At 39.5% G+C, this 16,382-nt stretch overlaps 1 protein-coding gene across 4 annotated transcripts in view; it reads right to left on the reverse strand.

The window, feature by feature from the left end:
• The window catches only part of DIP2B (disco interacting protein 2 homolog B), a 215,843-nt gene that overhangs the window by 41,382 nt on the left and 158,079 nt on the right, over positions 1 to 16,382 (reverse strand). For all 4 annotated transcript variants that reach the window (XM_027592569.2, XM_027592568.1, XM_027592570.2 and 1 more), the window contains 10 exons: positions 15,569 to 15,692; positions 14,848 to 14,957; positions 11,586 to 11,688; positions 10,332 to 10,396; positions 8,005 to 8,098; positions 7,405 to 7,524; positions 6,725 to 6,839; positions 6,019 to 6,158; positions 5,008 to 5,144; positions 1,506 to 1,586 (listed from right to left, as the gene is read on the reverse strand). In XM_027592569.2, the coding sequence (XP_027448370.1) occupies positions 1,506 to 1,586; positions 5,008 to 5,144; positions 6,019 to 6,158; positions 6,725 to 6,839; positions 7,405 to 7,524; positions 8,005 to 8,098; positions 10,332 to 10,396; positions 11,586 to 11,688; positions 14,848 to 14,957; positions 15,569 to 15,692 (1,089 nt within the window). The remainder of the gene's footprint in view (positions 1 to 1,505; positions 1,587 to 5,007; positions 5,145 to 6,018; positions 6,159 to 6,724; positions 6,840 to 7,404; positions 7,525 to 8,004; positions 8,099 to 10,331; positions 10,397 to 11,585; positions 11,689 to 14,847; positions 14,958 to 15,568; positions 15,693 to 16,382) is intronic.

Raw genomic sequence — 16,382 nt, forward strand, 5'->3', positions numbered from 1 at the left:
AGAACGCCTGTTTTAGCTTTACAAGGGTAATGCTGTTTCCATTTGGCAAGATTAGAAATAGGCTAATAAAGGTCTAAGAAACACTGGAGGAGCCTCTCCTTTCCAAGAAGATAACACAGCTGCCATGCCCTAAAAGCATCACTGTACAAATAATACTTATCAATAATTCCCCTAGACCCATTTGTAATAAGTTGACTTTTCCATTTATTATACAAGTCCTAAATTCCCTGGACAATTTACACATACTCAATTATCTAGTAGTCATCTCCACATGAATGTCACCCTTTGAATTATCGCACATAATGTAGTGTCTTTCACCTACTGGGTTATGTAAGTAAAGTAGAACTTCTAGCCTCAGGAAGCTACTGGTCAATCTCAGAAGATGGAAAGGAACCAGCCATTTCTAACAGTCTGAAAAGTGCTATGGTGGAAGTAAGTAAAGAGAAAGAGACACAGATCTGTCCATTTCTCCATTTCTTTCACAGCAGAATTTTTAGCTGGGCATGGCTGACCAAAATAAAGACTGTATTTCAGTGCCCCCTGACCCATGAGACATAAGGGGCAGTGTTGCTCAGCAGCGTAAGGAAATCTTCCTTAAGAGATGGTAGGACTGCATTCTATCCTGTTTCCTGGAATGCAGATGGGACGCTGCAGCTCCATCCTGGACCTCAGGCATGGAGAGGTAAACTAAAAGGGGCTGGGTTTTGGAGAACTTTTTGGTGCTGAGAGGAGAAGTCAAGACAGTGGTTATAGATTTCTCTTTCTAGGACAGAGATCCTCTTAGAGGTGTGCCCCTCATGCCCCTGCCCCCAAAAATGGTGGGGAAGAAATAAAATTAGATTTTTCCTTACATAACTTGAGTTGGTAAGAGGAGAAGGAAGAGTAAGGAGGTAATTAGAGTTGGATGGAGATATATGGGCTTAACTATGATCACAAATATCTGTTCCTGACAAAATACAATCAAACTTCCCATTATGTCATGTAAAACCCTTCATGATCTGCCTGACTCTCTACCTTCCTTGTTGGCTCATGAAGCTAACTGTGAGCTCTCTGAGAAGAGATTTTGCATTTTAATTGTCTCTGTCAGTGCCTATAAACACCATTTGCTGGAAAGCAAACTGATTTCATGGTGTAGTGCTGCTAGTTTGTATGAAAATGCTTTGTACACAATTATGGTGTCCCTTTGCTAAGGTAACTTTTCTCAGCACTCTTCTAACTTACTGAAACATAGAAGTCAAATGAAAGAAATGGAGCAAGAATAAATGAAGAGTTTTTCTTTGAAAGTAAAAAAGTCTTAGTTTGAAGGAGTCAAATGAACTTGGGTAATGAAAGCAATAAATATTAACTCAGTTTATGACATTCTTACAAAAACTGCTCTAAATCTAAGAGAGGCCCTATAACACTCTTGAACTAATCTGAATTTCTTCTGTTCTGTGACAGAAACTTTTGTAAAGTACAACTATCTGGATCAGATACACCAAAACAAACATGATTGTATCACTTACCGGCCCTACAAACCCCAGAAGTCCTGACCGGATGAAGGGCACATCCCCCACAGGAGAGCCTGTAGAATTCACTGGAATCACCTAAAAGACAGAAAGCAGTGAAAATCTTCATCTTTTCTTAAAATATGTATTTGATTTTTATTATTTATTTTTAAAATTATGTTATGTTAATCACCATACATTACATCATTTGTTTTGATGTAGTGTTCCATGATTCATTGTTTGCGTATAACACCCAGTGCTCCATGCAGTACGTGCCCTCTTTAATACCCATCACCAGGCTAACCCATCCCCCCACCCCCTCCCCTCTAGAACCCTCAGTTAGTTTCTCAGAGTCCATAGTTTCTCATGTATTTGATTTTTAAAAAGTCTTTAAAAAAACTACAATGGTAATATACACTTGTTGAAAACTTAAAATTACATAAATAGTGATGTCAGTATTCCCACCTTTAAGGGATAAACATTTAAAATTTGTTGTAAATCTCTTAGACTTTTTATAGATAGACTTAGACTTAATATTAACATATTAAGAATTTATTTTTATAAAAGGAATCATATTATATATACTGTTTTGCAACCTGCTTTTTCCCATACTATATATTTTTCACATAACATGTATTTTGGATATCTTTACAAGTTGGTGATTGTTGCTCTAGCTCTCTGTTTAATAGTTCAGTGATACATCATCACACGGGGGACGGGAGAGTGTAGCCCTTGAAGTTAAATGTAAGTTCGATTTTTGGCTCTGCCATTTACTAGTAAGTTCCTGGACTTCTTGAAGCCTCAGGTTCTTTGACCATAAAATAGAGCTCCCAATGCCTCTCACAGGTTTAGGGTAAAGATTAAGGGTAAATAGATCTGGAGATGTAAGCACAATGTTTGGCCCAGAGTTGGTCCTCAGGAAACTATGAGAATTTAGTACTATTACAGCATAAGCAGTCTTTCGGGCTAGGCAGGCCATCTAATTTTACTGTTATAAACATGCTTTACCGAATACCACTGTACAGATTTTTGTGTATTTGTACAAAAGGCATGAGCCCTTTCAAGTTTTTCTTACCAGTAGTTTATTTTTACTTTCAAAAAGATTTTATTTATTTATTTGACAGAGAGAGAGAGAGAGAGAGGGAAAGAGAATCTGAAGCATACTCTGCACTGAGCACAGAGCCCAACATGGGGCTTGATCCCACAACCCTGAGATTGTGACCTCAGCCCAAACCAAGAGTTGGACTCTGACTGAGCCACCCAGGCACCCCTGCCAGTAGCTTATTTTTAAAGATATACTTTATTTTATTTTCTAGTCATGACTAGGTCTTCTGTCCTACTGAAAGGTTAACTACACCGGAAAACTCTCTCAGGATTTAAATATAAGAATCCAGTAAGAAAAATATTAGAAACTTTAATTTGCAAAACCAAGGCAATAGTTTTCTCCTTCTTTTGGTTAGGATTTTTATTCTACTTCGTTATCATTAAATTTATACTGCCGATTTCAAAATTTCTTCATCAATAAGGACCTAGCAGTTTGGTATTGAAGTCTGAGAATTTTGGCTAGGCAGTTGCTCTTGTATGAAAGGCAACATAATTATCAGTATCTTCAAACACTGCTTGAGTATCTTGTTTATGGTAAGGAAAATGCAATGATGAAAAATTTAGATATTGGGAGCCTAGGTACTCCAAGCATTTAAAAAGAAGAGAAGTAGGGTGAGATTTAAAGTAGTAAAATGTATAGACACTCGGCACAGGTAATTAGTCACCTGTGAGAGCGAATCAAGAGCCTGGCAGTAAACCTATGCCTTAAGAGTTTATCAATTTCCACTCCTATCAAGATGAATTGGTCACAACTTTTGAAGGCAGGCCAAGATTGCAGTAGTAATAATGATGATGTGATGATGGTAATAATAGACATTTAATAATATATATTATACCACTTTAGGCTGTGTAAACACAGCTCAGGAGTGCTTAATCTTTTCTAGCTACCACACTATTCATAAAGATAACACTGTCCTGTCAGTTACATCTGTTGCTACGTAAGTTTGTAATGGTGTGTACCAATAGTGGTATGGTAGACAGATGTGCCCTGCCATACTGAGACTGAGAATCAATTAGAGAAAAAGGAAGTTCAAAGAACTAAAAATTGGTAGTGGTCATATTATAAGCCCCGTCTAATATAAAGGCCCATAAAATGGTGTTTTCTGTTCCCTAAAAGCTACCCTGAGGCAGGTTAATCCCAATTATGAAATACAGACAATTCATTATACCTGTTCTGATTTCCAGGCTCAACAGGCAAACTTTCATTACAATTTGTCTTCACATGCAAAACTGTCTGCAGGAAAACAATGTGCTAGTTCTACTAGAATATGAGCTATTTGAGGAGCTTTGTTTATTTTCCTGAGGTACCACAAGCATCTAGAATACTGCCAGACACACAGAAGGTGCTCAGTAAGTGTTTGTTGACTGAAAGACTGAATAATGGGAACAATAAGCCCCTGTAACAGGACAGTTCTTCATTAGTAACCGGTGTTCTGGCTGACATCAGTCTTCACAGGCTCAGGTTTGGTTTTTTTTTTTTTTAAGATTTTATTTATTCATTCATGAGAGACAGAGGGAGAGAGAGAGAGAGAAGCAGAGGGAGAAGCAGGCTCTCAAGGAGCAGGGAGCCCGATGCGGGACTCGATCCCAGGACACTGGGATCATGACCTGAGCCGAAGGCAGACGCTTAACCATCTGAGCCACCCAGGCGCCCCTTCACAGGCTCAGGTTAACTTGAGTCTTACTGGAGTCCATCTGGAGAGATGGATCTACTGTCAGTGTACACTTAAAACTAAATATGTGGGCTTACAAAGCTCAAGTATGGCATATTCACCAGACTGAACTTTTGTGAGGCCTTTTACTCTTCATTTACTTGACAGGTAAACAGTACTTCCTGCGGGCTGGGGCTGTTCTAAGTCCTTTATAAACATCAACTCATTTAGTCCACAACAATCCTGTGAGGTAGCTAACTATGATTTCTCACAATTTAAAGATAAGGAAATTGAGGATCAAAGGGGAAGGGAGGGAAAAATGAAACAAGATGAAACCAGAGAGGGAGACAAACCATAAGAGACTCTTAATCTCAGGAAACAAACTGAGGGTTGCTGGAGAGGAAGGGGCAGGGGATGGGGTGGCTGGGTGATGGACATTGGGGAGGGTATGTGCTATGGTGAGCACTGTGAATTGTGTAAGACTGATGAATCACAGACCTGTACCCCTGAAGCAAATAATATATTATATGTTAATAAAAAATAAAAAAATAAATTAGAACGGGGAAAAAAAATAAAGATAAGGAAAATGAGGCACAGAAGAGGTTAAGGAACTCCCCCAAGGTCAGCTAGTAAGTGGCAGAGTTAGGATCTGAACTCACGCAGCCTAGCTCCAGAGTATACTCTCTCAGCTGCTCCATTATAGGCCAGCTCATCTGACTTTGTGACACCCTGACCTCACCAAGTAAGCTTTTCATATCATGTACCTCAAATGTATTTTTTGTCACACCAGCAAGCCCAAAGTACATCATGCCTCCTGTTCTAGAGCTGACACAGATTTCTCCAATTTCATCTGTTTTGCAGAGTTGGGGAGGTCCATCAGGTCTCACAATGCACATCATCCCTAGTGTGCAGAAAATACAGTTAAAGGACAGAGATTCTGGAAACTTTGTAAAATAACCTCTTCATCCCCGTGAACCCAGGAAAGTTTTGCATTTACTGAGCGGCATTAAGTAAGAATACCAAATAGGAATGTCAAAAATAGACCTGATACTACATAGGTGTATCTGAAATTTCCATTTTTTAGCTCTGATAAATCTTTAAATCTTTAAAATTCAGCAAATAAAACTACAACAGATGCAGACTGAAGCTTTCAAAGACAGTAACATATGTTTTTTGAAGATTTTATTTATTTAAAGAGAGAGAGAGTGCATGTCTGCAGGAGAAGGGGCAGAGGGAGAGGGAGAGGGAGAGAATCTCAAGCAGACTCTGCACATAGCACGGAACCCAACAACGGGGCTCGATCTCATGACCCCGAGGATCATGACCTGAGCCAAAATCGAGAGCCGGATGCTTACGGACTGAGTCACTCAGGTGCTCCCAAAGACAGTAACATGATAAAAATGACTACAAAGTCCAAAGAAACGAGTTAAATTAATTTACCCCTGGGCAGATCAAACTCACTCACAGAAGCAGTGTGCTCTTTCTGCCAGCCCCAATGTCTTGGCAATTACAGTGAAAACCAGACAACTTTAGTGTAACTCGGTACACTTAAGCTTTCCATATGAAAAACTGTAATCAAATCATTCAATTAAATCATACAATACTGCTGGAAAGTAAGTATAATTAGAATCACCAAACTGTTAGAAAGGCTTTGAGAACTTAAGTGACTATGAAATTTTGTATTCCTGGGTGTGGGTCTCATATTTTATCAGGCTCTACTATCTCTAATGACAAATCTTTATGAAAAACCAAAAGGTGCTCCGGAGAGAACTCACCACCAGGCATTACGTGGCCCACATCCTGGACCGTCAGTGCTGAATTTTTATCTTCAGTATTGACCCGTATTACCCCATAGCTCAATCCATTCATTGAGAGAATAGCTCTTCCTGGCAAAGGGGCCCCTGGAACTCCAGGCCTGAAAACAAAATAAACTCATCAAATTTGGCAAATTACATGATATCAAGATAAAAGTACAACTATGTAAGAAAGCAAATTTCCTCTGGCTACCACACACCAAAAAATCCTCCTTTCCTCTACCCAAAACATGTCAAATTAATCAACTTCACATGTACAAAGCATGGTTCACATTCATTCGAGTGGAAAAAGTAAATTTTAAATCCAATATTAAGAATATATTGGCTTGGGTATACTTTCCATACTTAAGCTGTAATCAAGAATAGCCTATTTGTAGTTTAAGATGCTAACGAAGGAGTCTGAAGAGCAAAACAGCACAGAAAAAGAACTCATTCACAAATACGAGATGAGAATAATTAAAGCAAATTTTCAGTTTACCAGTTACCCTTAGGGCAAGAGTGGGAAAAATAAACAAGATGCTTCAACAAACTGCTTTACAAAGTCATTTTCACTTTCAGGCTGATGAAGCAGAAAATTAGTTAGCACCCCTTGTCAGTGCCCGGTAAATACTGCACATTTGATGAGAGTTGTAACATACGTCAAGGGCACTGACATTCTGGATGATACCTGCGGATTGCAACAGTCATGGCTTCAGCAGAAGTAGCACACGGACAGATGGCCTCAGGTTTCAGTCCATGGCTTTGGAATAGACTCAGGAAGGCATCACAGGACGACACAGACCCTAAGGAGTTGGAACAGATTGACGTGAAAGCTGAAATTGTGATTCTCATTACTGCGGAAAACTGGTAAAGAGTGGAGAACTGAGCAGTTGCCTAGGGCTAGAGGACAGAGAGGGAGAAATGGGGAGTGTTAGTTAGTTAGTATGGATATGGGAACTTAGTTCATGGTGACAGTTGACTAACTGCATATTCTGAAACCACTGAACTGTACACTTTATCTTTATTTTTTTTTTAAAGATTTTATTTATTTGACAGAGAGAGACAAAGCAAGAGAGGGACTACAAGCAGTGGGAGTGGGAGAGGGAGAAGCAGGCTTCCCGCTGAGCAGGGAGCCCGATGTGGGGCTCGATCCCAGGACCTGGAATCATGACCTGAGCTGAAGGCAGACGCTCAACGACTGAGCCACCCAGGCGCCCCAAACTGTACACTTTAAATGGATGAGTTTTATGGTATGTGAATTACATTTCAATGCAGATGTTAAAAAAAAAAAGCTTATAGAAAGGGGGCAAAAACCTCAACCTACCAAAGGAAAGAATATTCCCAGACCCACACTCTAGAAATACTCACAGGGATTAGCTCCATCAGTTACAATTAACATTCGGAGGGAACTCAAGCTCACATCTCTTTGGTCCCGATGTGCCATCATAGCCCAATGCAAGTCTCGACATTTTACTAAAGCTACCTTGGCTATAAATTCAAAAGGGATAAAGTTAACACACACATACATGCTAAAATTGGTATGTATTTAATATACTATCATAAAAACATTTTTACTTATTTTAGGGATCATGATTCTTACTTAGAGAAAATAAAAAAGACTTCAAAGAATTTCAAATTGTGCCAGGTGTGCTGAAGCACTATCGACTGACAGGACACACAATTATTTTGGTTATTGTGACCTGCAGGCAGGCCACATAGCTCAGCTAAGGAAGCTCTGAACACTGAAGCACCCAATAAATCTAATTCGGGGCTCAGATTCAAGCAATTTAATCTCAACTCTTAAGAAAAGACATCGAGACAACATACCTGATTTTAGAGTGCCTGAATTCTAAAACCTGTCAAGCCACCAAGGCATAGAATTATGGCTCTAGAAGAGCAATCTGAAAATCCCTGAAATCTTAGTTCAAACAGTCACATAATTAAAGCTTAGATGCTATGTATAATTACCTTTGTGGGCATGTACTCTTTGGACCCAAGAGAGAGGGCAAGTCTTCATAACAGAGTAGGGTACGCTAATTGTATGCATCTTATTCATTACATTCTGAAAAGCAAAGAAAGATAAAAAGTAATCAATACCCATTATATACTAAGCATTTTAAAACTGAACTGGTATTTTATTATTTTAATCATACAAGTAATACATGCTCTTTGAAAAAAATCTGAAATATTGACTCTAAGGTTAAAGTCTCCTTTGCTACTACCTATCCTCAAACTTGGTTCCCTCCTCTCCTCCTTGGAGTTGATCGGTTATGAATCTGGCATTTATCCTCCTAGTCTTTTTTCTATATATTTACAAATATATTTGTCCCCACAGAAAGATAAAAGTATTTTTTTTTTAAGATTTTATTTATTTATTTGACAGAGAGAGAGAGACCGCGAGAGGAACACAAGCAGGGGGAGTGGGAGAGAGAGAAGCAGGCTTCCCAGGAGTGGGGAACCCGATGTGGGGCTTGATCCCAGGACCCTGGGACCATGACCTGAACCAAAGGCAGATGCTCAACCGACTGAGCCACCCAGGAGTCCCAGATAAAAGTATTTTTAACATAAAAGGCATACTGGCAGCTTGCTTTTTTTCATTTAAATTGTTTTAGGGCTAAGTCAATGCACATCAGCCTAAGAGATCTACAGAATTCTTTTTGAACTGCTGCATACTATTCCATAGTATGACTATATCACAATTTATTTAGGCCATTTCCCTATTATTGACAACTTTTTTGCTATTATAAACAATGTTTCAAGGGACATGTTTATACTTACTTCCCTGCCCAGGTGTGCAAGTGTTTGTCTACAGTAGATACAAAAAAGTAGTACTGCTGGGTCATAGAATATATGCTTTTAAAATTCACCAGATACTGCCAACCGCCCTCTAACCCACTAGGTGCTTTCATCATGCGCATGCTCACCACATACCACAAAGAGGTGGGTATTACAAAGCAAGAAATGAGAGTTTCCCTGATTCTTGGAGGAGGTCCTGCTCAGACTTATTATGTGTTGGGGTAGATAAAGCTGAGTGAGCTGAGGGGGTCATGCAATTTGGTGTCTCTCCTGTCCCCCAAACCAAACATACCCAGACTCCGTGTCCCCAAAGAGATCGAGCCCACAGAATAACTAAGTCTTGGTATTTAGACTGGCCATTTTATTTACCACCTAAGTGGCCCCTCAAAAACAAGATACCATTGTAAACCCCCTTTTACCTCCCTCCCCCAAGTTTCTAGCTACATTGACAGTGTTTTGGATTTCAAGGACAAAATGGTGTTACTACCAAGTCTTTATACATGTCCCTATCTTGCTCTTTGTATCACAGGGAGAAAATTCCCTCTAACTCCTCAAAAGGGTGTTTTAACCTCTGATTAAAAAAACAAAATGGGAAGGCCTTCAGAAATGAGCTGGAAAGTATGTACACACTCAAGGAATAGGCTCTTACTACTTTGAGGTGTCCTGGGTAAAAAGGGATCTTCCTCCTCTTCCCCCAGGCTTCACTGTCTACTCATTCTCAGAGTCCTGCAATGAGCAGGGAAGTTGGATGAGATGTTCTCTCGAAGGTCCTTTGCAACTCTCAGACCCTTTATCTCTCAGCATGCTATATATGGTAGCTTTTCCCATTTAAACGTCCCCTCTCTTTATCTCCACCCCAAAATATCTCTATAATGGCTAAATCTTACCCATTTCTCAAAGTCCAACTCAACTGTCACTCTTTTAGAAAAATGGCCTGATATCGGAGCTGGGAGGAACTACCCTTGGCCTAACTCCCACAGTATGTTACCTGTTCCTCTATTACAGAAGTAGCCTGATCTACCTTGTTACTCTATTCTTTAATTGTCACATGGAGTCATTCAATATATTTTGCCCAATGGAAAGGCTAGATGTCATTAAGCACAGTTGTCAAGTTCTAAATAATTTATGTAATCCTTTCTCCAGAAAAGAGAAGAGGCAAATCTCAAACATACTATTGTTAATCATAAATAAATATACAGTCATTTGTAGAAAAGTGGTACTATGATGGCCCATGTTTTAAAAAAATTTTGATCCTAAGTTCTCCCACAAACTGTTATGTGAAAGGTACGCCCAACCACACACTGAAGAAAGAACAGAATTACAGTCTCTTTAAAAAACATTACCATTTGTATTACAAAATTCTTCTAGAAAATATTATTGATCTTTAGGGGGCTTAAATTTCAAACAAGCACAGGGAGATGATCTGGTTACACAGCACACATACTGACCTGAATTATAAGCACAATTTACACTAAAGGCCATAATTCTGAGGAGCTTACCGCAAACATGCCATGCCACAGCCCGGCATCCTTCTTAAAGTCTAAAACATTGACTACTGTCTCCCCTAGGATTGAAAAAAGGAAAAAAACAAGAGGAAATCATCTTTAGTGTTAAGCAGTAAAACTGTCTCACTTGTCTATATTAAACAACTGCTTTGATACTTCAGAAGAAATCACTAAAAGCTGTCAGGGTCTTTTGATTACTTGAGGGTCCCCTCAAACTGGCTGGGGGACTGATCATAGGTCAGAGAAGAGATAATGAGTTTGAAATTCCTTCCGACATAGGCACTGTCTTCCAAGAGGTATTTTTTCCTAATTATATAAGGAACACATGCTTATTTTAGAAACTTTGCAAGTTTCACAAACACATGTAAAAAATTATGCTTCCTAGAGAAAATTAAAAAGTTGGTGTATATATATATATCTATATTTACATACACACACGCACACAAACATACTGCACACAAACATACTTACATCTAGACAGATACCCACCGTAACAAAATTGGCATACAGATATCTACCATAACAAAATTGGCATACCACGCTGTATCTAAATTGTTGCCACTTAATGATATATTGAAACAATTTCCCTATATCTTTAATATTCAAGTACAGGAGTCTTAATGCCTCAGGGTATAATCCACTACTTGAGCATATTATAATTTAATCAATCTCTATTTTCTGGCATTTTGATTGCTTCCATTATATATAAATATATTTTACCAGACAAGAATGCTGCTCTTTAATGAACATGTATTAACTTGTTTCATTTTATGAAAGGAAAATAAAAAATTTAATATTGTAAAGAACATTCTAAGGCAAACAGTCATTACACTGTATCAACATATCTGAAGTTCAACAATACAGAATACATTTTTGTGTTTTAATTTGTGCTTTTTGGTAGCTGGATTTCTTTGACTCTAACTCCAAATGTACAGCTGGTGTCAGCTCTATACACACAGGAAGACAGAGATATAACATTCTGCAGCTAATAAACACGTGGTTTTAATTTGTTTTCTATTTCTACACTCTAGAAGTCATGCTTTACATATTTGGTTTGCCCAGAATTTTAGTTCCTTTAAATTATAGCATATTTGTGAAAAAGAAGAAAGCAAAAGCAAGCCAAGAATGTGTCTTAAAGCATTTCACTCTGAATTTGGTCATTAACTGGAATCCAGTTGTTGAGCACTCTGCTCACGGTCACATATATCTGAGGCTCACAATGAGGGCAGTCACGGGATGAAGTCTGACCTTCAGAATAATTGCAGGCCTGGGACAGAGCTTGGCAGTGAGACAACACTGCAAGGCGGGACACTGTAACTCCCATTACACTCCCTTCTTTGCTTGTTTTATACTAGAAAAAAAACCACAAAAAAGAAAAGCATAAGAAAACACAATAAAATGGGTTATTTCAAATGACAAAGTAGAATTCAAAAATGAAACCCAGACAAGCCATGGTAATGGGCTGAATTTAATGTTTCACATGACTATTTGAGACTATGCACGGGGCCCCCAAACTCTAATCATGCAAAGATAGGATTGAGGAATGACGAAGCTTGACAAAAGTATGTGTGAAAAATTCTTAAAAGTTTAATTAGTCATCAGTGTGAAGTGGCTGCTAAAGAAGCCAAACAAGTGACTGGAGCTGCACTACTAGAAGCAACATATCAAGTACCCAGCAAGCAGGGCACTGCAGAGTTCAAGGTGGCTAAGATGTGGTTCCTGTCTGTCAGAAGCTCCTTTATTGGGAGGGGGAGACCTAGAAATGGCCTATTCACTTCTACAAATGAATCAACTCTCACTTTGCTTTTTACCTCAATGCTCCACCCAAGCTGTTTTTTACCCAGATCAGCAACTTCTGTTTGTTAAATCAAAAGGATATATGACATACTTGATTTTATCTTGCATTTCTGTAACATTTGACACCTCCTTCCTTGACACTGTCTCCTTCCTTGGCTTTTGTGATATTCTTCTCTCCTATTCATAATCTCTCCCCCCTTCTCCCCCTTCCATTTCCTTTGCCCATCCCTTAAATGTTGGCATTTCCTGAAAGTTCTGTTCTGCTTTCTCTTTTCACTTCATTCCATCAGGGTACCACTCACCTGATGGCTCCCAATTCTCGATCTCCAACCCAGCCCTCCTTCCAGATATGCATACTTATAGAGTCAATTGTTCCCCCTTAACGACCTGTAATCCTGTGAAACCCAATGCATCCGCCACGGTATTCCTCATCCCCACCCTGTGCCCATGAACTCTTCTTGCTGTATTTTCTTTTTTTTTTTCCCCAAGATTTTTTATTTATTCATTTGACAGAGAGAGATAGCGAGAGAGGGAACACAAGCAGGGGGAGTGGGAGAGGGAGAAGCAGGCTTCCCACCAAGCAGGGAGCCTGATGTGGGGCTCGATCCCAGGACCCCCGGGATCATGACCTGAGCCAAAGGCAGATGCTTAACGGTTGAGCCACCCAGGCGCCTCCTTGCTGTATTTTCTTTCTTTTTTTTTTAAGATTTTATTTATTTGAGAGAGAGAGAATGAGAAAGAGCACATGAAAGGGGTTAGGGTCAGAGGGAAAAGCAGACTCCCTGCCGAGCAGGGAGCCCGATGCGGAACTCGATCCCAGGACTCCAGGATCATGACCTGAGCCGAAGGCAGTCACTTAACCAACTGAGCCACCAAGGCGCCCTCCTTGCTGTATTTTCTTAATAAAGGATGGCATCATCTACCCCGTTGCTCAAGTCAGAAACCTGAGAGTCTTTCTTGTTTCCTCTCTCTCCAGAGTCAGGCCCTAAATCCCGCCTCTTCTACTTCCTTACTGTCTCTCAATTCTACCTACTTTTCTCTATCCCCATCACCATGAGCTTGGGCTTACCCAGATAACTGTAAAAACTGGACTCCCTGTTTACCTTAACCCAACCAAACCAGATCTATCTTTTAGCAACATATTTATTCTTATCAAACTCTTCTGACAACCCTTTAAAAGCTCCCTATGACTCCTAGGGTACTTTAAACTCAATAGAAATGTGCTGTGGGTAGTAAGAGGTTCCTAAGTAAAAACTGCAAGTTAGTTCAGAATGGCCAAAGTCTAGAAATGCGGAGGGTAGTAGTTCTACATGAGGTCAGAGAGCCAAGCAGGGGCCACACAATGAAGTGCCTTTCGCTTTTAATGAAGAACCAATAAAGAAGCCTGAAAAGGAGTGTTCGCTGAGGCAGGAGAACTGACAGAGTATTCAGGGAAGCCAGTGAGCAGGGTTAAGGAGGCTGGAGTGATGAACTATGTCCTCACTGAGAAATGATATGGATTGAGAACTGACTGCTAAATTTTAATTGCCTGTTTACTTGTCTGTCATTTATTTTATTTATTTTTTAAAGATTTTATTTATTTATTTGACAGAGAGAGCGAGAGAGCAGAAGCAGGGGGAACAATAGAGGAAGAGGGAGAGGCAGATTCCACATAGAGCAGGGAGCCCCATGCGGGGCTTGATCCCAGCACCCTGGGATCATGACCTGAGCCAAAGGCAGACGCTTAACTGACTGAGCCATCCAGGCGCCCCACTTGTCTGTCACTCAAACATACTAAGCTCTCTTTCATCTTTCTCCAACATGAACATATCACTGCTCAAGGCTACTGCCCACTCTCTTCCCTTTTATAGCCAGTTATCACCACAGGGCTCAAGACTGGGTGGATTTTTTTTCCTCAAACTTTTCTTTTTTAATGTATTGATTTGTCATTAATTTAGCAAACAGGTGGTGAGCATTTACTAATATGTCTCGAGCACAATGCAGAGTCATCAAGGGCACAGCTTTTAAAGTGAAATAGATGGGAGTGTAAATCCTAGTTCTGTCATTTTTGAGTCATGTGGACTTTGGTTGGTTACTTGAGTTCATTTAAGTCTTAGTCTCCTCATCTATAAAGCAGGTTTGATAACAGCCCCAAACTCATAGGGTACTTGTGGGGATTGCCTAAGATCATGCATTTGAAGCCGCTCTTAGCCTGGTGCCTGCTACGCAGGAGGACTTAATCCCTCAAACTGAATGTTTCGATCACTCAAGGTCCTAACACTGACCTTCAATACCAAACCCTCTAGCCATGTGTTTTTTCTTGCTCTTTATCTTTCCTCTGTTAAGTTTGTTCTTTTCAAGCACAGCTCTTTTCCTTCCTTGTTTCTCCATTCTTTTGCTTCCCACTCCCATACCTCCCCAAAAGCGGCAGAGGAATATCTCTGTCATTATATCATTTCTTAAACCTTTGTACATCTCTAGGTCTTGTGTAACTTTCTTCCATGATGAGGATCAATTTTTTTTTTTTTGTGGGGGCTGTCTTTCTCTTGAATGTGTTTTTACGTTAAAAACAATTAGAAGGTCCAATACAAGCATTTTACAAGCAAAAAGATGGAACTCTAAAAACCAGGAGGCTTTTCTAAAATTAAAACTGCAAAAAGTTAGTTTTAAATTTTATAAGATGGCAACTGAAGCCACACGAAGCCAGAATGTATGTTCTAGTCTCAGGACTTACCTCAATGTACGCTGGTTCTGTACCAGCAGGTGAGATGTGGGGCTGCCAGTCTTTAGGTGGCTTTGAAAGGTACTTGGAATCTGTTACAACCCATTTGAGCCGGGGCCAACCTAAATCAAACCCAAAATAAAAATTGAATTGCCTAAGCCATAAGGGAAGGCGTTCACATTGGTCGTTTTAAGTATCAAGAGACCAAATCGAGGTCATTGTAAAATCAGTAAAAGACTGCATTTTTTATTAGTTTTTAGTGATAAATCACCAGACAATTATACCTTCTTTCAAAAATACAATCGTTCCACATGCTCGTTTCAGGCCTTGACATTACCTCAACAATTGGGAGGTCCATTTGGCAGTGGAAATCCACTGAGGTTAGTGGTCTATCCTCTGTCTCTACATGTAGCATTTAGCTTTAGTGAACAGAGTGGTAGCTTTTTCCAACCATCAGCATAAAGGTTAAGGGTGTGGGCTGTGGAATCAGACAGATTTGGGTTCAAATCGCTGCTCTGCCATTTATTAGCTGTGACTTTGGGCAAGTTACTTAACCTCTCTGTGTCTCAGTTTCCTCACCTGTAAAATGGGGATAATAATGGTACCTACTTCATAAGAATGTGAGAATTTAAGAAAATAGATGTTAAGTACTTAGCTATTATTAAAATTAAAATACTAATTAAAGTATAAGCTTTAACTTTTAATTGATGATTCAAGTATAAATATTACTAACCTTTAAACTGTACAATTTCTCCATTCTGGGTTTTTGGCAGCCCCTTTAGACAAACTTCACTGGTAAGAGCTAAGGCAATACCACAGCTTCCTAGCAAGAAGCCAATCTGCTGCCCTCCAGCATCCTGTGGAGAGAAGATAATGAGCACGGTGGGGAGTGAACGTGAGCACACCCGGGCCCCAGACCTAACACTGAGCAAGGCTCTGGCACTTGTGTGATAATATTCACGGGACCCCACTGACACCTGGCAATTGTCAAACTCCAATGACAATATGTTCTTCCAAATAACTTCTACAATACAATGACTTCCTGAGTACAAATCAAATATCTTATTAAAATCTGACATTGCTAATCGTGAATTCTACCAGCCAATTTGACCATTTTATTCAAAAGTCAGCAACGTTCCTCTTTTAAATTAATTTCAGGCCAATGAAATAGATGTGATGTGAACCTGGTTAAGTTGTCTTGACCTAGCCACATCCCCAAATTCAAAAGCAAAGGAAGCCAGGTCAGAATAAAATAATGTAAATGGACACCAAATGTCCAAATTTACAATGAAAGCGAATGAATGGTTATACCCAAATCCATATACTTCCTTATTATTCTATTTTAAAGGAGGTAAGATTTAAACCTTATGACAACAGCAGAGAAAACAACGAAAGAGATAGTCTAAGGTATTTCCATTAAAATATCACCTTGAAAGTATCATTATGAAACCACACAAACACAGCCAACTTAATAATTTAAGAACAACCCTATGATTTCCTGACTAATCTAAAGATGCTATATCCCATCAACCAGAGTTTCAGGGATG

Source organism: Zalophus californianus, chromosome 9 (genome assembly GCF_009762305.2).
Source record: "Zalophus californianus isolate mZalCal1 chromosome 9, mZalCal1.pri.v2, whole genome shotgun sequence".
Lineage (NCBI taxonomy): Eukaryota > Metazoa > Chordata > Mammalia > Carnivora > Otariidae > Zalophus > Zalophus californianus.